The sequence below is a fragment of the Mauremys mutica genome, chromosome 10 (assembly GCF_020497125.1).
Source record: "Mauremys mutica isolate MM-2020 ecotype Southern chromosome 10, ASM2049712v1, whole genome shotgun sequence".
NCBI classification, from domain to species: Eukaryota; Metazoa; Chordata; order Testudines; family Geoemydidae; genus Mauremys; species Mauremys mutica.
Window position 1 is genome coordinate 31712702 of NC_059081.1, and position 27848 is coordinate 31740549.

The following is a 27848-nucleotide window of genomic DNA, read 5'->3' on the forward strand; positions in this document are numbered from 1 at the left end:
CAGTTTCCCCAACAATGCAGGGAATCATCTATAACCCTGCTGTGAAAAATGTATTAAACTGATAAAAGGAGGGAAGGTTAAAAATAAATACTGATTGAATTTACAACAAAAAAAGAAATTGAATCTGCCACAACTACTTATATTGCAGCTATTCAGGAACAAGTTGTTCCTGAATGCAAGTAGGTTTATTCAAGATGGTTCAAAAGTTCTTATACTGTCAGCTTAGGATCATCTATATGGAAAACTATCTCCCACTTTAGTATGAAAAAAAGAATTTCAGCAAGTATGTCTTAACATAGCACTAAGCAGTTTAGGGCACTTAACAGTAAAGGAAAAATAGTTATAGAATTGCATTGCTCACCCAAAAGGTGGTTGTACTTCTGTGGTGGTGGAAAATTCCTGTGTGTACACAAACATCTTAGAGCACATCAGGATGAGTGTTGCATATATATACACATTACTATTTTTTTTTTCAATTTGCAAATGTGTATTCTTTCCTCTGTCCCTCTCATGCAGCCCTATATACATTTCTACCATGATTTTCTATAGCACATAGTACTAGAGAATCTCTGAAAACTAGGAAAATTGTTACTTCGAAGCAAAAATAAGTGACACAGCCTGGCTGACAGCTTCATAAAACTATCAGTTTTCTAAAGTATCCTCTCTGTCTGGGATAATGAATCTTTTTAGATATTTTAGAAATACCTGAATATACTTGGTTCGCTTTGACTTTTTTCACCCCCACAACCACCACTGCTATGGTGTTTCCCTGCCATAGCTACTGGTGTTAGTCACCATAAAGAAGGGCCAGTTTATACTCAGGCTTAAGCAGGTACAGGTGTTTGGGTTGTATGTGTTGTTTTTTTTAAGCCAATGGCAGCTGCATGTAATGTTTGATGCATTTTTCTAGGAGCCTGCATTCAAACTTGGAAAATCTTGCATTTTAACATGTATTTGAATGGTCTGATTCTTATGATAGAAAATTCTGAATTTTGGTATTATAAATTAAATCTTTTATTCACATTTAAACTAAAAACCATTTTAATTCTACATTTTTACAGACCTTTAAGAAGGCTTTTGATTGTACTATATTGTTCCAACAGCTTCAGAGGATGAGTCCGAAGACAGTGATGCTGGCAGAAGTTTTGACACTGCTTAATGCTGCAAGAGCCAAACAGAAGTGCTGCAAAGATGCTGAACTAGCAAGAAAGTACCATCAATATGCATTTATTTTTTGCTCTTTAGTAGAAAGCGCATTGAATATTACTATAGTTTAACGCATTACTGAACTCCATCTGTTGCTGCATACCAGAACACAAACAATGAATCTGAAAACTATTCCGCAAGGTGTGCAAGAGTTAGATATACAATGCTGTATCCCCTTTGAGATGGGATCTTATGCCTTGTTTTGAAAAAGTAGATTTTAAATATTTAAGGAAGTCATATCTCCCTTTCTATTAACGTCTTACTGTAGTCACTTAGATTGCTGGATTGGTCTATCAAGTTTTTCTCCTATATTGGTAATTGTGTGTTTTGGGGTGGCGGGACCCATGTACTTATAGCATAAATTTTCCTTTTAAAAATGCTTAAGTTGTAGTTTCTTATCACTTGCTTCCAGTGTTAACATAGGATGAATGGGTACTGTAAAACTACAGTGTTCAGTTTCCAAATTTTATTTGAAGAGTGTTAAACTCAACAGCAATAAGAACTTGCAAGGGGCTTCTATTATTAAAGTGTTAATGATGGCTTTTTTATGTACTGATTTGGAAATTTGAGATTATATTTGATATTATGTGGATATTCCATTAAGGAAATATTGCAGCTGTAAACTCTTGCATTTTGGCATTCCTGGCAGAAATGCAACTTGATAGGATTTAAAATCTTAATTGACCTGTTTAGTTTAAAAACCTTTTTTAGATCCCACATTCACTGTTAAAGCACTGGTTATATCAATGTGTTTTCTAGTGTTGTCACTTCTTTATAAATAAAGATGATGCATAGAACCGCTCTGGAATGTTCCTTTTTTTTTAAACATGGGTAACTGTAGAATGGTCTCCCTAAATTTAACATGGTAGCAAGATCTACACATCTCACCTTGTAAGTCTGGTAACATATAGACTGTCTTAATGTTCTCTGTATAACCTGGGGAACAATTTACTGGTATAAAAACTAATACCACTCTGGGAAGAAGTTAAGAATGTATATTCAACCTGTCATGTAGAGAAGAGCCTTTCTGTAGGATACTTAAAATTATCTGGGGTCAGATCTCTACCTATCTTTTTTTTACAGCTGCATTTGGTTAGAGACCTCTGTAAAGGAGTAGATTACTAGTGACAACTTTTTCAAGGGAAACAGATACATAACATGGTCAAGGAGAATCCCTCTATTCCAACTAAATCACTTGTTCTATACCATTATAAATAGTATTCTTCCTTCAAACTCAATTTGTAATATGCATAAGCACTCTAGAATCTACCAATTCTGAGATTAAAAGTTGCCCTATTGGATTATCTAGGAAGTCCACTGCCAACACAGGCCAGTTCTTGACAGTGTATAGCTGAAACAAGTTTTAAGTGACTAGTAACATGGCTTCTACTACTTCCTGCCATGGAGAAGGTGTGGCCACTTAAAACTCCCCTACTAGGCCTAAGCAACATTTTGCTGGGCCCAAGACAAATTCATAACACAGGCTCCTATCCCATCCTAGACAGACAGACACTAATGAAAGAAAAAATTATATTTTATTTTTGAAAGGGCACACACAGGCCTTAATCACTTTACAACTTTAGTTTGGCCTTTTTCATAGCAAAATCACAAACTATCTTACTACATTTATTTTTTTTTTCTTGAGGTCACACACAGACAAAACAACATGACGTAAGTGTTACCTGTGTCAGAAGATAATCTACAGTTTTTTGAGTGCTAGCTTGCTGAAACTTTTTTCAGCTTCTGCCTATCACCGGCAGTGTACAAAAAATTCTTAAGACTATGTATGCTTCACTGAAAATTACTTGTATTTTTGTTGTAAATCTCCTTAAGTAAGATAAGTAATGGCTTCCTTCCCAAAAGTAGATTTTTTTTTTTTTTTTTTGCGCTAGTCTTGCAGAATCTTTTTTTTTTTTTCTTGTACGAAGTCTTGCATTTGAGGAAAAAATTCAGGAAAACTAGGGCCATCCACATCTTTTGGTCTTGATTTCTGGAGCTTATGAATTTTGAAGAAATGCAGTACACCAAATAAAAAAAAATTTGATTAACAATCTAATGTGTTTAACCACAATCCTGAATCTTAAAAGATGGAAAAAAAACCCCAACATGCATCAGTAAGGAATGCAGTACTACATTCTCTTGTTTGTTGAAAACTTGAGTCTGATGGTACTGTTACCATGATTACCTTTGGCAGTCATTAGATTGAAGGACAGCAGCCAGATGAATAGTGATTCCAATTTCCACAGTCTCTATATTGAAATCACCACAATATTTCTGTTTTTCTTCATCCGGTTTCCCAGTTTGTGCATTGCGTGAATCAGGCTGAGGCCTTATCTGACTAGAAAAATTAGACCACTGACATACTTCAGCTTCTTTTCCTTAAACTCTTGGAGTTTCTGACTGTCTGATTTGTATTTATAGCCAGACATGGCAATATTAATGATACACCAGTGACCAATGCCCTCTATGCAGCCTGAAGGTACTGTTATGTGTCTCAACCCTTTTAGGCACCCCAGAGGACTAGCTCACTGTTCAGAATATTGCTTCTGTTCAAATACCATATTTGATTGGCTCAGGTAGATTGCAAGATATAGATGCTACATAGATCCACAGGTACAATCAAACATACTGAGGTAATGTTTAGTCAAACTCAAACATCTAAATTTTAGCCAAAATTTTTCTCATGGTGATGGATGAGCTTGTGGCCCTCTACGTGGACCCCTTGGTGGATCAGGCCCCTGTAATGTATACCCATTTTACCTCACTTTACTTGGGGCCTGCTTAACAGAATTAAAAAAAATCTAGCTTCTGTTACCACTGAAGCTTACACATACATACATTTTTGTAGTGCACTCTGAACAGACTAGTTTTCCTCTAGTGAAGTTTACTTCTTAAGTTTGCTTACGTGAGCACGATTACTGCTGTCATGTCTGTGGGTATGTATGTCTACACTTAAAACAAAGAAAAAACAACTTGGGTTTAGATAGCAGTGTAGACATGCCCACTGAGCTTTTAATTCAAGTTAGCAGCTCAAATTCAACCCCACACTCACCTATAGGCTTTAACAAGTTCCTAACCCAAGTTAATAGAGTTATCTCCATTACTGTTTTAACAGGGGTTGGTGAACCAGAGTTGTCTTTTTTTGTTGTTGCAAAAGTGGATAAACACCCATCTATACTTCACAGGAATATGAACACTTAATACAATCCTCCTACTCTGTTTGAGAATGATGTTTCTCTTGTTCAGTGACTTGACAATCCACAGACTGGAGTACTGCCTTCAGTGGGTGCTTGCTTGCTCTAGTTTGTATAGCTGAGAATGCTGCTAAGGGGGATCACTTGATCCAGAACTTCTGTACATAAACCATGAAAGCTCTTAGCTTTGCTACAACATTTTGGCTATAACTATAAACTTAGATCTAGGTGTCTCAACTCTGCACCAGCATGCAGGAGTAGCTTATACTGCTGTAAACTCAGAAGAGCTTCCATTCAATTACTTAGTGCACTTTGTTCATGATTAGTATCTTTAACACTAGGGATAGGTGCTGTCCTTTTAAAGGCTAGGCTTAGGCAAACTTGAATGGCACCTTGAGAATTTTCCCTGGTCCCTCTACAGGAATGAATACAGCTGAATACCTTAACAAACATTCTATTCAGCCCTTAGACAACATACACCCTAGTGCCATTCACATGAAATGTTTTAAACATTCCTATATCTTAATTACCTTTTTAGCAGACAAAAGGATTAGAGCAGCAAAAGTCCCTTCAGGGAAAATCTCCAACAGGTGAATAAAGAGCAATAGGCATGAAACTTTCTCATGTTTGAACCATTTAGATTTTGTAGAAAGATTTGATGAGGAAGAGATGAGTGCCTATAAAACCTGAGCTCATATCACCTAAGAAGGAGAACTGCAAAAAAGGAAGACTACTAAATTTCCTACTGCTCCTATTATCTATAGAGAATAAGGTCAGCCTCCATTTCTTTGCAGTTCCAATCCAGTTTCTGCTCAAGAAATACAACAAGGAGTCCGGTGGCACCTTAAAGACTAACAGCTTTACCCATGAAAGCTTGTGCCCAAATAAATCTGTTAGTCTTTAAGGTGCCACTGGACTCCTTGTTGTTTTTGTGAATACAGGCTAACACAGCTACCTCTCTGCTACTTGCTCAAGAAATTAAGATTTAATTTCATTAAGTTCTGAAAGAAGCATACTGTATACATATAAATATTCTGTTCCTTATCATGCTATTAACATCATTTACTGACTATTTATTGGTGTGTATCAAATCTACCTTCTCTAATACCAATTCCTTTGCTTCACAGAGATGTGGACCTCCCTTGAGAATCTTCACTCAAGGTTTTGGTCTTTTTGCGGTCTCACTGGGTAAAATGCAACATTTTAAAGCGCAGAAAATAAAATTTGTGGCAACAGAGTACACATGCACACAGCAGTCTTTCAATTTTGTTTTATATATTAAAACAGTTGCAAGTTAGCCAGATGAACTCTTGGCAGTTTGCCCACTAGTTTCCCCCTTAAAAAAATAGGATGACTACATATTGCAGGGTATAGAAAGCTAATTTTGCAATCAAATAAGCATAGCTATAAATGATAGCTGCTAAACCCTGATCAGTGGAGGCAGACCCCTGTTCCTGTGCAGAGGCCAAATGATTTCTATGCAACTTAAAGGGACTGCACAACTAGGATCAAGACTTGACGTCTTAATCGTGCAGCTACAATGAGCTGCAAATACAAAATTAGAGTTTGTGAACATTTGGACTCTAATCCTAATTTGAACTGGGCAAATAATTTGAGGAATTTCACCTCCCTCTTTTAAATTGTTTGCAGATAATTTGCTTAGTTTTGTCTCAAATTACTCATTTTGGGTAATAGTTTTTTTTTAAACCAGTTTCATGAGTCTGAATGGTTTGAAGTTCAGACTGTTTTGACTGGATGCAGATCACGTGGCTCATTTTCTGTGCATTGACTGGAAGTTCTTTGAATTAAGGTTTCAGTGCAAATACATCCAAATTTTCCTTCTATACTATTCATTTAAAATGAGCTAGTCTTTCAAACTTTTATTTGCTAAAATATTCACAGGAATGAAAACCAATCATGAACACAAATGAATTTAAAACCTGTTATGGAAATCTGCAGAATTTTTGAAATCTTAACGTTTGTTTAAATGCTTGCTCTTTTCAGAATGACACTTCACTGAGACAGACCAACTCATACTCCAGGTATTTCCAGGTGCCCTAAATACATTTGGAGAGAATTTTGAATATGAGCTCTGACAGCCCAATGGGAAATACTTTTGACTATTTTTAGTCTGTCTTCTCTATCTGTGTCCTAACAACTAGCACATTATTATGTGAGTAAAGTTATGCATGTGCTTACAGGACTGAAGCCTAAATATAGGTAAGATGTCACTTTTGGCATATAAATAAAATTGTATAATTTTACATTTTAAGCAGTATACTCATTTTCTTCATCTATTAGAACAGTTTCATCACTGTATGGCATTTCAGCTGTTGAATGGTGTGTTATACATAAAGCTCCAGAAGACATATTTCTTTTGTACAGGAACCAAAATAATGCTGCAGAAACTGTCACAACTATGGTAAAAATTATGACCAAGGTGGTAGTCAAAGCAGTTTTATCTGAAACAAAAGAAGATTGGTTATTTACAAGACTTTCACACACTAGGTATCTATACTAAAGGAGATATAAACATTAAGTGCACAGTTATCAAGTTTATTTTTTAATTAATTGCATTCATATTGTTTGTTCAGTGGCAGCACATGGAAACCTTGGGATTATCTGGCAAACATCCTAAACCATTAGCTCTTCCTTTCCTATAATCTAGTCTGTCTTCATAGCTGACTTTTTTTGTCATTTAATTGCTTAGAAGAATTCCAATTGTTGGGACTTCTTTTCAAATCCCAGTTTCTACTCTTCATTTTCCAGAATTCTTTAACCAAATAAATATTCTGAAGTTAAAAAGAAATGAACTACTCTAGGCATCACACTTTACACATCACTAAAATAATGAATTAACTTAGTTTTGGCAGAAGTATTTTATAGCTGTGTCTTTCCAAGGGATTAATTTAATCGCAAGAGTGGATCAAACATAATGGAAGACCAAGTTACCATTCAGTTTGTGGTATTTTTCTGATCCCTCAGGGGGAAATTACTTGCCGAAATTGTACATTTACAGGTGTCAGGGAATTCAATTTAGAATGTGCTGCTTAGTGCTCATTATAGGAAAACCTGCTCCTCATGTACAATGTGGGTGTGGGGTTAAAAAAAAAATTATACTAGCACCCACTGATCCTATGCCTTTCTTGACAAACAGAAAGAATCTGCAGTAGTCAAGGTATGAGAATAGAATTTGCTCTTAAGTGTCACAAATACTGTGAAAATACAAGAAAATATGGAGCTGTTGCCTAAAGGTGATCATTCTCTCTTTTCATTCCCCTTATTGGCTACTCAGGGCTTAAGTGGCTCCAAGAGCCTGCCATGGAAGGAGTATCTGCACAAGCTCTGAATAGACCAGCTGACAAGGGGAATTTAGACGCATGATTACATAGATCCATATTAAGCCCTCACCTCAGTGTAAATCAAGAGTAACTCCACCCAGGTCAATGGAAGGTACTCCAGATTTACAAAGGTGTAACGAGAGGATATGGCAGTGGTCACGTTCAACGACAAAGGAACTACTGTGAATTACCAGTGATAACAGTGTGAATTCTATTCCCCACAAAAATAGCTACACAAAGCCTGATTGTTAGAACTTGCAGCTGAGAAAGTGAGGATGACTTCCATCCTTTGGGCTCAGGAAAAACTAGTACCTTTGATTATTTAAAAATTTAAACTAGTTCAGAAAGTTGTTTGTATCTGATTACAGCCATGGTTTGGTTCAATTGAAATGAGCAGTGACCCAGACATTTTTGAGCAAAACTACTCATTCAATAGGAAGGTTCTATTGGTTTCAGAAGAAAATATCCTGAATCAATCCAGATGCTTCAGAAATACTCCATTCAAGCTTATGTTAACCATTTAGTTCAAAACCTCCACAGATAAGACGGTTTCTCTTCTGTATAAAGTGATAAGCTATTCAGGTTTAAAGGGAGGAAAAAGTAGCTTATTTAAAAAAAACATTTAATTCTAGTTTTGATTAACTATTATGAACCTTATGCTATTTTGTTAAAATGGGACATTAACTGCCACCAGGTAACAGTGGGTTAACATTTGGCAGACAAGAAAACTTACATAGACATGAGGCAATTTATCTTCTAAGGCAGTCACTTTCTCCATTTTCTTTAATTGTTGTACAGGCCTCCTGACTCAATATTGATCCAATTAGCAAATATTTCATTGAGATAACTATAAAGAAAACTGAAGATTTCTTTTGAAGAAAATGAACTCAGTGTCCTGGGGATTATGTGATAAAAGTAATGCTGATTCCTGACTTGAAGAGGTTACTATGAGCTCAGATAGGGATGCCCTCTCTTGTATTGCACTACTGAAAATCTTACTCTGCTAAAATGGTAAAATAATTGAAGTCAAGCAAAGTAAAAGACGGTTACTCACCGTTGTAACTGTTGTTCTTCGAGATGTGTTGCTCCTATCCATTCCAGTTAGGTGTGTGCGCGCCGCGTGCACGTTCGTCGGAAGATTTTTACCCTAGCAACACCCCTGGAGTGGCGCCGCTATGGCGCAGGATATATACCCCTGCCGACCCATCCGTCCCTCAGTTCCTTCTTGCCGGCTACTCCGACGGGGGAAGGAGGGCGGGTCTGGAATGGATAGGAGCAACACATCTCGAAGAACAACAGTTACAACGGTGAGTAACCGTCTTTTCTTCTTCGAGTGATTGCTCCTATGCATTCCAGTTAGGTGATTCCCAAGCCTTACGTAGGCGGTGGGGTCGGAGTTAGATGTTGCAGAATGCAAACTGCTGAGCCAAAGGCTGCATCAGTTCTGGACTCTTGGACCAATGAGGCAAAGGTGTGGACCGAGGACCAGGTAGTTGCATGACATATCCCCTGGAAGGGTATGTGAGCCAGGAAGGCAGCAGAGAAGCCTGAGCCCTGGTGGAATGTGCAGTAAGGTGGTTCTATGGAACATGGGCCAAAACACAGGAGGTGCGGATGCACAACGTCATTGAAGATGAAATCCTCTAGGAGGAGACAGGTATGCCCTTCGTCGGGTATGCCGGTACGACGAAGGTTTGGGGGCATTACGAAAGGGCTTTGTCCGCTCGATATAGACTGCGGACGCCCTATGGACGTCTAGATTGCGGACGCCCTATGGATGTCTATGGTGCTCTCCTTGCGATGAGTGTGGCTTCGGAAAGAAGACCGGAAGGAAGATATCCTGGTTGATATGAGAGGCCGACACCATCTTAGGGAGGAAGGACGGACGTGGTAACAACTGCCCTTGTCCTTGAGGAACACAGTATACCGTGAGTCCATCGTGAGAGCCTGAAGCTCGGAGACTCGTCTGGCCGACAGAAAGGCTACAAGGAAAACTGTCTTCCGGGACAGGTGTCAGCAAGCATGTTGTCAGTGGCTCGAATGGGGCAATCATAAAACTGGTTAGAACCAGGTTGAAGGCCCAGGTTTTGGCGGGGCCAACTGGGGGGGTATAACGCTCCAAGCCCTTGAGGAACTTATAAACCACAAGGTGTAAGAATACGGAGTGGCCACTCTCCGCTGGGTGGAAAGGAGAGATGGCTGCCAAGTGCACCCTTAAGGAGGACCGCGCCCGGTGCTGCTGTTTGAGAGACCAGAGGTAGACCAAGACGGAATGGATCAGGACCTCGGCGGGAGAAACATTGTGCGTTACATAGCAGCAGGAGAAAACGCTTCCACTCTGCCATATACGTTAACCGAGTGGAAGGTTTCCTACCACCCAGGAGAATCCTGTAGAACCGAGGCAGAATAATGTAACTCGGATCGGTTCAGCCACGCAGCAGCCATGCTGTGAGGTGCAGGGATTACAAGTCTGGGTGGTGAAGCTTGCCGTGATCCCGCGCTATGGGGTCTGGGCAAACAGGCAGGGAAATAGGGTTGGCTACCGACAGGGGTAGCAACCTGGTGTACCAGTGCTGCCTGGGGCACGCTGGAGCGATCATGATCAGGTGCACTCTGTCCCTGCGGAGTTTCAGCAGGACCCTGTGAACCAGCCGGAACGGTGGAAAAACGTACAGCCGATGGCTCATCCACGGCATCAGAAAACACCTCCAAGATCGAGCCCGGGGAGAGGTCTTGGAATGAAGAGAACTTCTCTCTCTTTTCGTTCTCGCGAGAGCGAAGAGGGCTATGCGGGGAAAGTCCCACTTCCGAAAAACGGAATGGATAATGTCCGGAGGAAACGACCACTTGTGAGACAGGAAGGATCTGCTGAGGCGATCCGCCAGCTGAAACGCCTGGTATACAAAGCAGACTGCTCTCAGCTCTCGGACATCGATGTGCAAGGCCAGCTCTTGAGCCGACCGAAGGCCGTGAGTGTGAAACTGACCCAGGTGAGCACCCAGCCGAGAGATGGGGTGTCTGTCACGAGGGACCCCGAGGGGTGAATGGAACAGCATCGCTGGATACACGAGGGAGGGCGCCTAGGATGCTCAGGGGGAACGAGACGACCATCAGTATGCAATCTCTGCCCGGGTGGTACACCAAAGTGAGCCACGATTGAAGTGGACGGAAGCGAAGCCTGGCATGTTTGGAAACAAACGTGCAGACAGCCATGTGACTCAGGAAACCTAGGCAAGTGCGAGCCAAAGTTGCCAGGAAGGTCCGTAGACCTTGTACAATTGTTACCATCGCCTGAAACCGAGGCTGAGGTAAGCAGGCTCTGGCGAGACTGGAGTCCAGGATGGCCTCAATGAATTCTATTCCCTGTGCGGGAATCAGAGTGGATTATTCTATTGATCATCAGGCCTAGACACAGGAATAGGTCCGTGTCGATGCCCACATGACTGGTAACTTGGGCCTGGTGGTCCCTCGAATGAGCCAATCATCTAGATACGGAGACGTGTATCCGATGGTGGCGAAGAGAGGCGGCGACTACAGCCCTGCACTTTGAATACACTTGGGCTGTATAGAGGGCCGTATACTGGAAACGACGGTAGACCCCAAACCGGGGGTACCTTCTGTGTGGAAGAGAAATGGCGACGTGAAAATATGCGCCCTTCATATCGAGGGCGGCATTCCAGTCTTCGGGATCCAAGGATGGGATGACGGTCCCCATGGGTACCATGCGGAACTTATCTGCATCGTGAACTTGTTGGGGTCCCGCAGGTCTAGGATAGGTCTGAGCCCTCCCTTCGCCTAGGGGATTAGGTTTCGTCCTTAGATACCTCCTGTATAGCTCCGATGAAGAGGGGTCCCTAAGAGGGACGAGGATGGGTAGGCTTTTGTCCCATTGGTGGTTAGAAGGACCGCAATTTTGGCTCCTTAGAGGTCCTGAATGACGCCTACGACCGCGTAAGCGACGCCTGCTGGCAAAGTCCTGTCTTTGTCTAGTCGCAGGGTAAGAGCGGTGAGGCTGGGGACGGAAAGGTCGGTGCTGAAGCACCGGCGTGTGCATGCCGAGAGAGAGCGCAAAGTGACCCTGCTGCCCTTTACGCTTTGCAGCCTAGGGCCAGTTTTTTCAGAGAACAGGCCTTTGCCATTGAAGGGCAAGTCCTGTATAGTGTGCAGCAGCTGCGAGGGAAGGCTCGATAACTGGAGTCATGAAATGCGCCTCGTGGCAACACCCGAGGCCAGAGTCGTGGCAGCGGAGTCAGCTGCATCCAACGAAGCCTGGAGGGAAGCCCTCGCCAGCTTCTTCGTTTGTTCCAGGGCATCGAACTCTTGACGGGAGTTCTGAAGAACCGACTGTAAATTTGCCCACCGCCACCCATAGTAGCGGCTAAGCAGGGCTTGCTAGTTTGCTACACAAAGTTGCAGGGCTCCCGCCGAGTACATCTTACGGCCCAGTAAGACCATTCGCCTAGCCTCCTTGGATTTAGGGGCTGGTGCCTGCTGGCCATGGTGTTCCGTCCCATTGAGGGACTGGGCGACAAGGGAGCGGGGGGGGAGATGTACATATAGGTACTCATACCCCCTGGAGGATACCATGTACTTGCATTTCGATCAGAGGAGGGCCCGAGGAGTATGTTCCTGCCCCCGCTTCATCTGGGGAGGAGGAAGAAGAAAGGCCAGGTACAAGCGGGTCCTGTGTGGGCTCGTGCTCCTGGACAACCTCCTGATCCGGTGGGATCTGGGAGCCCGGTGGCTGAACCGGGGCTTGCTCTGTACCGGTCGGAGGGGAACGGCTAATTGTCGCCTCTGGCACCCAGAGCTCCGACGGAATGGAGCGAGATGGGACCACCGATACGCCTCTGGCGTGGTAGTACGCCCAAGGTGACTAGAATGACCACTGAGAGGTCTCCTGGAAGACTCTGGAGGGCACATCGGACAACCGAGTACTGTGCATATGAAGTGTCCGCACGGGGCAACACTGATGCGTGGCTGGATGGCCCTGGAGGAGCTGAAAAGCCCTTGGTAGAGTCTCCCTCTCTAACTGACGTCGCTCGACCCGGTACCGGGAGACATACTGGTACCGAGAACGGGACCTGCCACCAGAGCTGTGCCGGGCGGTCGACCGAGAGCGTGAGGCTCGATGATCAGGAGCGGCTACGGGAGTCCCGGTGCCTGGGGCGGTGCCGGGAGCTGGATCGGTGCTGAGTGTACCGGGCCGGCGAACGGGACGCTGACCGGTGCCGCGAGTACTACTGGTACCGAAATGGAGAACGGTGCCGAGACTAGGGTGACCAGACGTCCCGATTTTATCGGGACTGTCCCGATATTTGCTTGTTTGTCCCGCGTCCCGACCAATGTTCGGTCGGGACACTGGACAAACAAACAATTTTGTCCTCCGCTCCCGTGCACAGGCGGAGCCCGGAGGGGCTCTTGCCCCCCGGCCCGACTCCGCCCCTTCCTTCCCCCATTGGATCCCTCACCAAATCCCTGCCCCCAGCCCCGCCCCCTCAATGCCCCATTGGATCCCAAGCCGAACCTGGGGAGGAGACGCCCCTGTGCAGCAGCCTGGGCACACGGGCCATGGCTGGCTGGGGCCGGGAGCGCTGCAGTGCAGCGCGGAGGCTGCTCCAGCCCTGCAGTCCACGGGGCAGCATGGTGGGTCCAGGGGCAGCGCGGAGCAGGCAGGGCCCGGGTGAGCGGCGTGGCCCGGGGGTGTGGGCTGCCCGCCGGAGACATGTGGTGGAGAGGGGCTGCGGGGGCGAGATCTGTCCCAGGCGGGGCGGCTGGCGCGAGGAGCCGGCCAGGGTCCCCCGAACCGATAAACTTCCCCAACGCTGCTGGGGAATCCTGCGCCTCTCCCGCTCGGCTGCGCTCCAGCATCTTGCCCTGCCGGGAAGGAGCTGCTGGAGTGCAGCTGAGCGGGAGAGGGGCGGGGCTCCCCGCCTGCGGTGGGACGAATCTCATGTGCCCGGGGTGGGAGGCTCCGCGGGGAATGCAGTGCGCGCGGCTGGGGCGCTGTGTGCGATCCGGCGGCGCGGCTGGGTCCTGCTAATGCCCCCGGCCCCTGCAAAACTTTTTTTTTTTTTGCTCTGCCGCCATTTTTTTTGCTCCGCCCCCTCCCCCCCCCCCCCCCCCCCCCCCCCCCTGTCCCGATATTTCATCCCTGTGATCTGGTCACCCTAGCCGAGACTGCGAGCGGCGTCGGGACCTCAATCAGTGACAGGACCGAGAACGTCTGCGGGACCGCGATCGTGAACGGTGCCGCTCTGCGGTGCCGACGCTGGGTGGCGTGAGCAAGACAGGCTCGCCAATAGACAATATAACCCGCACTGGCGGTGCCGGGGCTTAAAGCCGCGCAGGGTCTGTCCTTGCCATCAACTCCCTCGCTGTGGAAATGTTTCCGGCGTGGAGGGAATAGTGAGCTCGACCACAGCTCGCACCGGGGAGCGTTCAGGTGCTGGACTCGACGGCTCTTGTGTGGCCGGAGTCTACGGTGCTGATACTGTCGGTGCCGCAGCAGGTGCCGGGCAGTGCGACGTAGTAGAGCGCTCGGGCTGCGGAGCAGGCAGCTCGGACGCAGCTTAATAGCAAGCTCGACCACGGTCCTTACCGGGGAGCTTTCCAGCACCGGACTCGATGGCTCTCGCCTGACCGGAGTTAATGGTGTGGATATTGTTGGTGCCGCGGCAGACATCGGTGCCGGGCGATCCGACTGAGCATAGTGCTCGGCTGCGGAGCAGGCGGCTCGGACGCAGCTTCATAGCGAGCTCGACCACGGTCCATACCGGGGAGCATTCCAGCACCGGACTCGACGGCTCTTTCCTGGCCGGAGTTAATGGTGCGGATATTGTCGGTGCCACGGCGGACATCGGTGCCGGGCGATCCGACTGAGCATAGCGCTCGGATGCAGCAAGGATATTGTGCCTCTTCATCCTCCAGGAGAGGGATCCATGCCGAGTGGAAGCCAGCGACGGCCGGCGCCGAGAGGCCTTGGCGGTACTGGCGATTCGGTGCCGAGGGAGCGCTCCTTGAAGACTAACCAGCGCTCGGCCCCGAGAGCGGAGGAGCAAGAGCTGCCTCCCTCAGGAGCTGTTTGAGACGAAAGTCCCGCTCCCCTTTGTTCTCGGATTAAAGGCCTCACAAATCCGGCACTTATCTGTGAGGTGAGATCCCTCGAGGCACTTAGGAGAGGATCTCTTGTCGGCATCGGCTTGTGGCCGGCCAAGCATTATAAAACCCTGTGGACCGGGCATCGGACCGGCACCGGGTGAGGGGAAGGGGATAAACCCCGAACCCCTGTGAAATAAATACACTATACTATACTACAAACAAATAAAGTTAACTACAACTATAAACATCTGAACTATATACTTAACGAGAGAAACTACGAGTAGCTAGGGAAGTGGAGGTCAGCTAAGCCGCGCTCCACTGTTCCAACGACCGACACGGGTGGTAAGAAGGAACTGAGGGGCGGATGGGTCGGCAGGGGTATATATCCTGCGCCATAGCGGCGCCACTCCAGGGGGCGCCCAGCTGACCCACCGAGTGTTGCTAGGGTAAAAATCTTCCGACGAACGTGCACGCGGCGCGCACACACCTAACTGGAATGCATAGGAGCAATCACTCGAAGAAGAACAGATATTTATAAACTGGTTCTGAATATGTATCTTTATGACTAGTTAAGTTACATACTAGTTACTCTTACACGTAGTAGAGCTAGCCCCAGCAAGGGACATTTGTTCCTGACCCCCTAATTTAAGGCTTGTGTCAGTACACAGGATGCCATGTTGCGTTTTTTAAAATGTTTCCTGTTACAAAAATAGTTTTAGCTCACACCTATTTGTGCCACACATGGATGAAGGATAATTTTGAAGTGTTTCTTTTTAAAATGTTGTTAACCTGTTGGGGCTTATTCATAGTGGTGACACAACCATGTTAGCTGAAGTCATTTTTATGACAGAGTTTAAAAACAGTTTCCAAACACAATCCATTTTGAAGTGCAGGTGGGGCCTAAAAAGCACCTTAATTATCCATGCACACGTACAGCCAACAACCCTAGAGATCTGCTTCCCTCATCCTCTGGTCTGAAGACCATCCGTATGTTTTAGGTTGAATAATTTTAGTACATTCTGAATTCTCAGTTGATTTAGCAAATGGAGGAGGTAGGTAGAAACTAGGCAGAGGCCAGGATGAGTGTTGTGTCTAGGAGAGGGATAAAGCTCCACTTGTTACTTTAAACAAACCCTTTAGGGGTTAGTCATAACAGCTGCAGGTTTGATAAAGAAAAAGGGAATTCCTATCAGTTTAGGGTTACTGTATTTCAGGTTCCCAAAAAAGAGGACACTGTCAAAGGTGGGAGGAGGAGGGGTATGTGTACTAGGAAGGGTACCTGGGGGAAGCTGGAGGGGGTACCTGCAGCCTCACTCTCAAGGTAGGGGGCAGCGTCGCTCCCTCTCAGCATGCTGATGCAGGCCCAGGATAGAGTCAGCTGCCTTTGGGCCTCTCCCCCTCCCCAGGGATGGGCGCTGTGGCCTAGCTGGGTGGGATCCAACAGCTGTGGCTGCAGGGAAGAGACCAATCAGGGCGTGAAGACAGCTCTTTCTGAGCTGCAACGTCTGCCCGCAAAAATCCCAGACACTGCCTCTTATTTGAAAAAGAAGTTTAAAAAAAAAAGGTTGTGTCCAGGAAAACCCAGACATATGGTAACCCTATATCAGTTTATTCCTTTTTCTATTTTACATCGAAGAGATAAACATGACTAACCATCCAAAGCGCGCTGGAAAATGTCAATCTGTGCAACCCTAACCGACCTCTCTTCTAGCACTGGGAATTTTACTAACCTCTTGCCTTTTGAAGTTCTAATATAAGTAATAAAGCTCTTTCCCTTCCTTGTGAAAGCTTAGTCTAATATTATAACAACAGAATATCAGCTGACATAATATGTATGCACATCACCCAAGATAAGGTAATAGACAAATAAATCAAGATGTGTAGTTCTATAACCAGGAGAAATACAGTGTCTCCTTTTTTTGGAAGTGGGAGTTGGGAAGCAAGTGAGTGGGGCAGTGAATAACATCCATAAAATGCCTGTAAACTTCAAGCAAAGGTATGCAAACACTCACCTGGTAAGTACTTCTTTTCATATGCAACTATAAGAAAAAAAAAGATTTAAAATTAGGTGGTTAGCTTGTTTCATGTTTGTATGGAATAAACTACTATTTTCAAAGAAAGTTAATTTTCATCACAGTTTTTGATGTGTAAGCAATTGAGGGAAGAATGCATTCTCACAGGAAAAAGTTTACTTAACTGTATTAATAAAAAACGATGGTCCCACCACTCATGCAGATATCCATGAAGTTAACAGAAAATGCAGAATAAGGTAACGTAAGTGTGGATGAGAGATGTCATTTAAGTGTGAAACTAGGAGCCAGACTCTAATATCACTTCTATGACTGGCTCCTCTATGTCCTCAGTCAAGTCACTTTGGCTCCCATCTACGCCACAGGACTTATTCTTCTCATTCGTCAGAGTAAGTGTCTTGCCTTCAACAGTTACTCCTAATTTGCACTGGTAAGAGAAGAGGACTAGGATCCTGTAAGTACAACTTTGTTTTTATAACCAGGTTGTGACATGCTCATCTGACTTGGTTGCAACAAACATAGCTGCCAAGTGTCAACACTGAACTTTTTTTTTTTCCACAACACACTGATGCATCTACATGGTTCCACATCCACATAACTTATGTTTCTAAAACTAACTGCAGCATAATGTATTATCATTGTAGTAGATTAGAGGCTATTGTAATTCCTGTTAATATATGGTTCTTCAATAAGGATTTTGAGACAGTAACACAGCAAACTCATGTTTTTAGATATATTGTGTTGTCTTCTAGAAAACTGAACTACTATACAAAAAAGGATCACTCACAAACAGACATCCTGACAGTAATGGTAGGGTAAGGCTACAGAGAGATCTCTAACGGAAGCATGAACACTCCTTCTCTGTGGCTTCCCTTAGACTGAAATTATATGCACAGTCATGTGATTAGATAAATTTTCTCTGCAAGCTATTCAAGGGGTCAATAATTCAGATAATTATCAGTAAATCAGAAAAACAATAGCTTTTATAGTCCACAAGACTTGTGGCTTGTCTTCATTTAAAATGCTACAGCTGTACTGATGCAGCTGCACCGCTGTAGCACTTCAGTGTAGACACTGTCTACACTGATGGGAGAGATTCTCCTGTGGGCATAGGTAAGGGGCGGTAGCTAGGTCAGTGGAAGAATACTTCTGTCCACTTGTCTATACAGGGATGTAGGTTGTCTTAACTACACCTCTCAGGGGCGTGGATTTTTCCACATCCCTAACCAATGTAACTAAATGGAACTAATTTTTTATTGTAGATCAGGCCTTGGCCAAAGCAGAGTGCTGGAAAACAACCCATAACCAGCCAAAGGAGAGAGAGGAATAGGGTTTCTGGAAGAATTGTTTAAATTATAGCACCATTAAAGTCTATTTTTAAGCATATTATGAAATCTAGTCTATTAATTGTTAAAGACCAAACACACAGTGAAACAAAATTATTAAAAACATAGTTATGGGGATGTGGCTAAGGCAGCAAACAAGATAGTGGCTTAATCCAGCTCTCTGCAATAAACGGCAGTGGGGGAATAAATGAAAGTGATATAAACAGAACCCTGAACCCACAGATCCATGCCTTACATTTGAGTAACCATCAGTGGAGCAACCTTTGAAAAGCAGGAGGGGGGGAAAAAAGGGTGAAGAGAGCTGACAGATCCCAGTCCCACAGAGCAGCATTGGTGGGAGAAAAATTGAGCAACTGAATCCAGTGCCATCAGCTTGCAGAACATATTAAAAATGACTCTGCAAGCCCAGAGATACTGAACTGGACCCTCATTACCCCGTAAAGAGACAGGGGTGAGTGCAGCAAAATTAAAAAAAATCAAAATAACTTGTACTATTGTGGCTGGGAAAGGAAGCGTGGCAGAGGCCATTTTGGAAAGAGCAGGCAAATAGAAGTGTGGCAAGAGGCATCTTGAGAGAGAAGCCACTAGTAAGATGGAAAGACAAGAAGATCTAGATGTCTGTGAAAGGAAAGATCTTCCAGTAGAAAGATCTGTTCCCCCCAAAACAAAGACATGGCTACTAAAGAGAGTAACTTCCCCTCCAGCAAATTATGAAGGCAGGTGGAGAAAGACCAGTCACTATCTAACCTGAAGGACCTGCTCTTAAAAACAAAAAAAGATGAATATGGAGATGAAGGAAGAGTTCCAGGCTTACAAGAAAGAAATAAAAAATGAAGTTAATGATATGAATGGGAAAATATCAGATGTGGAAACAGGATTAATCAAGCAATTGGACAGCACTACTAATCTAAATGAAAGAAATAATTGAGGGGAGGAAAGAGAAGAAAAGAAAAAACAGAATTAAAGATGGAGGACATGGAAAATACAGAACACAGGAAGAAAGCAAGGCTTAAGAGTATTCCAGAGGAGACTGAAGGGAGAAATCTGGTCACACTGGATAGATATTTTCCACGACATATTAAAATCAGCAAATAAAGTATGATACATTGCAGGGGAATGAGATTCCTGATTTGTGGAAAGATACAATTGTGGCATTCCTAAAAAAGGAAAAGATCTTACCAATTGCGCATCATAACACCTATTTATTTAATTAATGAGGATGCTAAAAGTAAAGAAGGTGTTAGCAAACAGATACTGGGTATGTTTGCAGCTGGCCTAGGTGAGCTGATTTGGGCTCATGGGGCTTTAGCCCTGAAGCCCAAGACTGCTATGTAGACCTTTTTTGGGGGGGAGGGGGAGAGAGTGAGGGGGAAGAGTTATAGGGGCATGTCAGCACTAAATACTCATCCTCAAGCATCTGCTTTGGTTAATGGTCATCAATCCCCTCCTTTTAATTTGTTCAGGGATATGAGTCAGGATTGCCTGTTATCCCCCGTTGTTTTCTTTGGCAATGGAGCCATTTGCAATAAAGCAGAGGTCTCAAAGTCCCAGCCAGAGAACCTCCCCACTGCGGCCCGGGGAGGAGAGACACATGCAGCCATGATGCCGGCAATGTCTGCTGTAGGCACCGCCCCCCACAGCTCCCATTGGCTGGGGGAGAGGGACAGAAATACCATCACTAGTCACCGGGCAGAGTCAGCCATGGAGGCAGCATCATTAGTTGCCGGGCAGAGTCAGCCATGGAGGCAGCATCATTTTTCCCCCCCACAATGAACATAAACAAGTCAAAATACCAAACACAACTATCTGATGCACACCTTGCTGAAATCCTGAAGGTTTTAACTGCTCAGTCACTGAGGCCAAACATCAAAAACCTGACAGAACTGAAGCGTTGCCAGGTGTCTGGCAAGAGAAGAATTGTATAAAGGTGTATGACGGTTTTATTATTTCTAAGAAATTCAAAATTAAAAAAAAAATATAAAAATTTTCTTTTCTGAACACCATCTTCAGTGACATTATTGGCCTGCTGGTAGGATTTGAGGACTGGCACTGGCCCTAAGGTATACTGAGTTTGAGAGCCCTGCAACGAAGGTAAGAAGTACCCCCCGGGTAAAGAGCATCAAAACATCTTCTGGATTAGAACACAAAATAGCTCTGCACGTGGACAATGTCTTGTTATATTTGCAGGAGTCAGAAGCCTTGTTAAAAGTTACATAACAATTGACTTTGGAACTTAGGTAGGTATCAGGCTTCAAAATAAACTACAATAAACCTGAAATTTTAGGAATTAATATTCCCAAAAAGCTCAAAACAAACTGTGGTGAGCTACATAAATTTAAATGGATAAAGGAATCTTTAAAACGTGTAGGTGTAAATATTTTGGAGAAACATAAAAAAATCTCTAAGTGAAATTAGCCTCCAGTGTGGAATAATATAATAAACCTCTTGGAGGAATGGAACAAACAAAATTTCTTGGCTACTCAGGATAGCCTCAATAAAAATGAATGTCCTTCAAAAGTTATTTTTGTTTCAGCGCATCCCTGTTGGTATCCCTGATATGACATTAGGGACATGGCAGGATATTCTATTAAAATGCACAAGGAAACATAAAAGACAAAGGGTGATTTCAAAAAGTTCTGTATAAACCTACAAAGTGGGATGGACTAGCTTCCCTAATTTGGCATGTTATTGTTATACATCACAGTTAAAAGATGTGATCAAGTAGATTAACAATAAACATCAAAACAGTGCATAAAACTCAAACAAGAATGGAGCCCAAATACAGCTATTCATAGTAGTTGGTGACTCAGAAAGAAATTTAAATAACCAAAAATAAAAAAAGTCACCCATTCTTCCAGGCCACCATAGCGCTTTTAGATACATTTTCTAAATTCTTGTTGCCAAGGCGCTTGCTCTCAGCTATTTCCATTATCAATCAGGAATTTATCCCAAAGAAATATCAAAGTGTCTATTAATTGTGGATAAGAACTGACATTACTGAATTCAGAGATCTGTTCCTGAGTCCTGATTTGAAATTATATCAATGGTATGTAATATAGAAAATAACATAACGATCCCATATTTTCAGTATTTACAAGTCAAACATTGTATTGTTAAATCTGGATACAAGGCAGCTCTAACTAGAGCTCCTCAACTACAGTTGAGGAGCTGACCCAGGAGCAAGCTGGAACAAAAGGTTTAATTTCTCAGATATATACAATTTTGATGGAAAAAGATGTAGATAAGAAAACAACCCAGATGAAAAGTTAGGAGAAAGATTTGGACAAAAATCAATCTGGATGTATACATGGGAAAGGTGATAAACATCTTTAATTTGGGTAGCTCATAAATAAAATTTGTATCAATTATTGTATAGATGGCATTTGACTCCAGTTAAGAGCCATCTACTAGGGAGATGCTATTAGAGGGATTTTCTGTGGGAGGGGCTGTTTTGGGAAAGTGGAACATAGTTGCACATGTAGTGGTTGTGTCTAGGAATGATATGATTTTGGGAGGAATTTAAAGAGATTCATTTTATGACAAAATGTCAGCTTTCTGGAGATCCCCTGCCGTGCTTACTGAATGCTCCTGTAGAGGATCTGCATTTTAAACAAAGGACAAATTATTTATTTTCTATTGTTAGCAACTAGACTCTGTATTGCGCACTACTGGAAAAATATGACCTCTTCACACCAAGTACGTACCAAAGAGAAGTGCCGAAAAGAGGACAGAAATTTGGTCATATTTTCTAGCGTACTCAGAGGAGGAGGGCTCCCAAGCTAGCAAGCCAAAATGCCACGTTCTTTGAATATTAACCTGATCCTGAACAAGTAATGTACAGTGTAGTATGTTAACGTTTTAACTTTTTATAATCAAAAGTTTAAAATGTGTGTCTGTCTGTCTGTACAGAGAAAGAAGGAGAGAGTCTTGTGATGTAGACCCACATTGTACTTACAGGCTGTTTTACAAAGGATCCCTGTCAGAGGAAGATCTTCACAACTGATTTTTTTCCATTCCCCAGACTTAGTGTACATAGAAACACATGTGTTCAGGAGATCCTCATTGCTCTCCTCTTCAATCCAATTGGTAAATTTCATTTCCGATTTGTCAAACCATTTAAAAGCATTATCTGTGATTGAAGGAATTATACATTATGTCATTCATGCAAAAACAGTTTTTCACACTTACAAATCAAATGGAATAATTGAATTTAAAAGAAAACTGAACATTTTGAAGTTATTGGTACTTTTTACAGGCTGCATCCTGGCAACATGCGTCAAATCCAGTGCAGTGAGAGATGCAGTTCATGTCCAACATATGCTCTCAAGACCTTCTTGGACAAGAGAAATTCTGCCAACATACACCAGGCTGTCATTTGGACAGATCACGCTTCAGGACACTTGTTACTGCTCCTTTCTCATAAAGAATATACTCATTGCTTCCATCCTTTTGCATGCCATAGTAAGATCATAATTTCTACACAAATTGCTTACAATACTGCTTACATATTAGCTTTGAAGCTTTTCCTGTCTTCCTCTTTGTGAACATGGGAAAGATTTTATGTCAGGACCAGGAGCTCTTTAATATACACTATTCTCCAGATCACAAGCTCAGTCTTTAGCCTGTCCTCAGCCCGCTGGTAATTTACAAAACTCCTAAAACCAGTAGAATGATCCTTTAGGACTAGGGACATAAAAATGATCATTAATCTAAATAAACGAATAATGTCAAACTCTCCTTGATGTAGGAAATGGACTTGATAATCCACACGATGGAGCCTGTAGATTTTATCATGAACAGAAGTCACACACCTGTGTCCCAGCCCAGAGAGATTTTTGAGGTTTGCAGTATCTTCATGGAAGCTTCCACCAAAGAAAATAAGCGCAGCAAAGGAGGAAATAAAAAGAATCCTGACAAAAATGAATATTTTCCATGCAGGGACACAGTGAGAATCCTGGTATTAGGAAGTCCAGAGGAGGAAGGCTGGTCTCATGGTTAAGGTGCCAAACTTTGGCTCAGGCATCTGGGTTACATTCCCTGCCAGACTTAATGTGTGACATTGGGGGCAAGTCACATTTTCTCCCTGTAATTCAATTTCCCATCTGTATAATTGGAATAATAAATCCAGCAACATTGTTACTTCTGAACTCTGCTTTAAACAAGTATGTAATAATGAGCCTCGGATTCTGACATAAAACTGATTTTCTTAGATATGCAGAAGAAAAATAAATCAGGATTTTATTAAAAAGACACAGAGACACGTTTTATATCCCTACTTTGCTCCCCTAATGAAAGTAACTTTGGGCTCTTAGGGTACAGTGCTTGGGACCCAAGAAAGAGGGATCTAAATGATCATAATCTGTAATTTAATAAATATTAGTCATCCCTCAGCAAGCAGTTCAAGGCCACATCAAGAAAGAGGCACATCATAAGGAGATGGCCACACATATAGGCTAGAACAGAACACAACTTATGTAACAGAAAAACATATTACACAAAGTAGTAGAAAACTTAAAAAGAATTAACCTTATCTTTTGCTGCTGTTCTGGGGCAAGGACAACATTCCCCATGCTTAATAAAAGCCAAGATTTTTCCATGCTGATTAGGCCTCAACTGGAGTATCGTGTCCAGTTTTGGGTGCCACATTTCAGTAAAGATGTGGACAAATTGGAGAAAGTCCAGAGAAGAGCAACAAAAATGATTAAAGGTCTAGAAAACATGACCTATGAGAGAAGATTGAAAATACTGGGTTTGTTTAGTCTGGAGAAGAGAAGACTGAGAGGGGACATGATAACCGTTTTCAAGTACATAAAAGGTTGTTACAAGGAGGAAAGGATAAAAATTGTTCTCTTTAACCTCTGAGGATAGGACAAGAAGCAATGGGCTTAAATTGCAGCAAGGTCAGTTTAGGTTGTACATTAGGAAAAACTTCCTGGTGGTTAAGATCTGGAATAAATTGTCTAGGGAGGTTGTGGAATCTCCATCATTGGAGATTTTTAAGAGCAGGTTAGACAAATATCTGTTAGGGATGGTCTAGATAATGCTTAGTCCTGCTGTGAGTGCAGAGGACTGCACTCGATGATCACTTGAGGTCCCCTCCAGTCCTACAATTCTATGATTCAAGATCTCTAGCAAAATCATGTTCCCCTCTCTGGGCTAAATTCTGTTCTCAGATATGTAAAGTCAAAATAATTCATTAATTTCAATGTTGTTACTCCAGATTTACATAGTGTATCTGAAGTTAGTATGTATATACAAAGAGACAAATTTTATTTACAGTTTTTTTTAAGCTATTGATGTGAATGGAGAAAAGCAAGCAAGAGTGTTTCTATAACTACGCAAACACCACATAAAGATGTTTGTAACCATCATCTGTGAAAGTGAATATTGGTCTTGTCAAAATTGTCAGACTGAAAGACCTGGAAATAATCCTATATTTATCCTCCACACAGGTATAGCACAGATAGCAGCAATACAACCTTCCACGTAGTCCTCTACTGACACGTCTCAACCCTGATTTGGAGGGACTATCTAGGGCTGAGAGATTAGTTACGTGTCTGTTCTCATTCAATCTCAGATATTGTCAACAACAGTTCTGATTAGCATGGCAATTATTTTTTTGGATGTGGACACCTTTTCAGTAAGAACTGAACTGAGACTGCCATATAATTTAATAATTCCACCACAAAGACCTGCATTTTCTGCAGTTAATAGAGACAAAGTATTAGGATATCAACAAGGTAGTTCTCACTTACCGTCTGTGTCAAAGAATATGCCCAGTGAAATATAATCAGGGCCTTGCCAGTGATTTTTGAATGTTTCTTGTATAAAGGTATTCTCCTCTTTATTTTTTATACTAATAATGTCTGCTCCAGAAGCTGTATTTGAAAAGAAAAAAAAATCCCCCTATAAATCTAAGTTTGAAAGCACGTTTCATGCAACAGAAGTGAAACAACTATAAATACTATATTAAAAGCATCTTAACATACTGACCCACCCAGTAACCAATCAATTGTGTACATACATTAACCACATCTCAGCAGTGCAATGACAGAGTGACAGGATATACAATGCATTCACATAGTGTCATATAAATGCCATTTATGATGTTAGCGAACACACAGGTATTTAGACATTTAAGTCTGTAATCTTGAAAAAAAACCTGAACAATTTAGATAATTTAATTAGATCAAAGAGTTGATTTATAGTCTTTTTCCCTTGATATGTCTCAGATTTTGTACTCAATTTGAATACACTGACTACCAGTGGATCATTCAAAAGAAACACAAAATTTAGGCTCTTTTGTTATTTACACTATCATCATATCATTTACATGCTGTTTGCAATACAAATCTCTTTAAAATACTAATGAGCTATGGGAAAAGATCTTCACATACACATAAGTAAGCCCAACCCTTTTGGTTTAATACATAAATACTACTCTGAAATAGCTAAAAGTTGGAACTGTATTCTGCTACAGAAATTCCTTGTCAGTGCTCAGCTGATTTTTCCTTTGTAAAATAAGACTTAATATAAAATAAAATGCAGAATAGTAAATTGAATGTTAAAAAAAATGTTGAATAGCTGATTATATTTAAGGCTACCAGAATGTCACGGAGGTCATGGATTCTGTGACTTTCTGTGACCTCCGTGACATTGGGGCCCCGCAGAAGCCCAGCTGCCACAGCAGTGGGGGACCCCCCCAGAGCTCTTAGCTGCAGCAGTGGGGGGCCCCCTCAGCTCCAAGCCCTATGGTCGGGGTGCCTTCCAGGCATGGGGCAGGAGTGGGGGGCCACAGCTCCCTGCCGCTGCATTCAGTGGGGAAGGGTGATGGACCTTCCTCCCTCCCCATTTTGTCAGGGATGTTTTTAGTAAAAGTCAGGGAGTAGTCATGGCTTCTGTGAATTTTGGTTATTGCCTGTGACCTGCCCATGAGTTTTACTAAAAATATCCATAACAAAATCGTAACCTTAATCATGTTCCATTTGAAGCCACTGGGAATTTTCCCATTCCCATTATCAAGTATATGACTGAACCAAAAATGGCAAGAAAACCAAAATAATCTTCCATTTAAAACAAAAAAACAATAAACTATGTCCCTACGGAAAAAGTGATATAATATGCAAGCAATTACGGACAGTCTCTTTAACCATATATTTCAGGTTACAATGGTGGAGATGTCAGTTCAGTTTATATTTTTTTACTTTCACTACCATTGAAAGAAAATTATGGTATTCTAGAGGAAGGAACTATTATTAGTCTGTGGCTTTAAGTCCTCGCCCTGTGGCAAGGAGAGGATGTGGACATGCACTGTTCTGACAACAATACATGAGGCAGGCACAATGCTTCTGGGAATGCTGCAGAGGAAAGCCCACTACACCATGTTACAGAGTGCAGCATGAGCTCGGCTTAGCTGACAGGGTAATGGTTTCTTTTTCCCTCCTGTCATGGGCTCTCACCCCCACTTTGAGCTTGTGGGTTCAAAGATGGGGACCCGCATGTATTCTGCCACCATGTCCTATGGGATCTTACCCCCACTTTGAGCTTGTGGGTTCAAAGATGGGGACCCGCAGGTATTCTGCCACCACCCTAACCCTTAGGGTAGGGTTCCTTCTCGCTGCCACCACTCAATTAGGAAATGTGAATTGAGACACAGTCCTTCCCCAAAATCCTAGGGGATTCCAAGAGCCCCAAATCCATGGAGTTCTTACACCCAGGAGAAACAAACCATTCCCCCTGCTTCCTCCCCCCTCCCTTTTCCTAGGAGAGATACCGGGATCCAACTACAGAGGGATACCTCCCCCTCCCCTTTCCCTGAGAATCCACCCAAGGAAAGACCAACATGTCCTTAATAGAAAAGAAAAGAATTTATTAAGAGAACAAAAAGAAAATACAGAATCTCTATGAGCCCAAGCTGGACACTCATAGGGTATAACCTTATCAATCTCTGGAGAGAATCCCCTCTCCCCCTTTTCTCAGTAAAAGCAATATCAGCAAACAGGAATAAAGCATTTCCTTTAGCAAACACACAATTGCAAATATAGAAATCAAATCATAAGACTAATTCGCCTTTCTAATTAATACTCACTATTAATTAGTAGAAACTACTCCAGGAGAACTTGGAGACATGACTGTCCTCTGTTAGATCCAAAAACAGTTCTCTCAAAGAACACAGACAAAAGCTTCCCTCCACAGAGATTTGAAATTATCTCATCTCTGATTGGTTCTCTGGTCAGGTGGTCTCCAGGTACTGCATGTTAACCCTTTACAGGTAAAACAGACTTTAACCCTTAACTATCTGTTTATGACACCTCCCCACAGGAGAATCGAACAACACCTGTGTCTTCATTAGACTCTGCTGGTCTTCCTGTCCTAAGAGCAGTACCATGAATTTGCCTAGCTGTGAATGGGGGTTGGGATGGGGCAGGGCAGGGATTAGGGAAGACTCCTTGCACCTCCTCTGCCATGCATCCCAGAATGGCCAAAAGAAGAATATAGACTGAAATTTTAAAGGTATGTCTATGATTTTTTACTGTGAGGGAAAAGCAGTAATGAAAAATGAGAGAATGATAGTCACTTCCAGACTTTACAGAGAATACTGAGGCAAGGACTCGGGTCCAGAGTGACCTG

The 27848-nt window shown here is 42.9% G+C and overlaps 2 protein-coding genes across 12 annotated transcripts in view; one reads left to right on the plus strand and one right to left on the minus strand.

Annotated features, from left to right (window-relative positions):
• MARCHF7 (membrane associated ring-CH-type finger 7) overlaps positions 1-2003 on the plus strand; it is a 35792-nt gene extending 33789 nt beyond the window's left edge. For 10 of the 11 annotated variants that reach the window (XM_044978313.1, XM_044978317.1, XM_044978320.1 and 7 more), the window contains one exon: positions 1104-2003. In XM_044978313.1, coding sequence (XP_044834248.1) covers positions 1104-1277 — 174 coding nt within the window. In that variant the 3' untranslated portion in view covers positions 1278-2003. Of the gene's footprint in view, positions 1-1061 lie in introns of all 11 variants that reach the window. The other variant, XM_044978315.1, reaches the window with a different exon arrangement.
• A 719-nt stretch (positions 2004-2722) lies between these two features.
• The window catches only part of LOC123378722 (lymphocyte antigen 75-like), a 126549-nt gene continuing 101423 nt past the window's right edge, over positions 2723-27848 (minus strand). Inside the window, exons 37-41 of the mRNA XM_045032834.1 lie at positions 24974-25096; positions 22174-22347; positions 16855-16881; positions 16164-16292; positions 2723-6862 (exon numbers count right to left, since the gene is read on the minus strand). Coding sequence (XP_044888769.1) covers positions 6669-6862; positions 16164-16292; positions 16855-16881; positions 22174-22347; positions 24974-25096 — 647 coding nt within the window. The 3' untranslated portion in view covers positions 2723-6668. The remainder of the gene's footprint in view (positions 6863-16163; positions 16293-16854; positions 16882-22173; positions 22348-24973; positions 25097-27848) is intronic.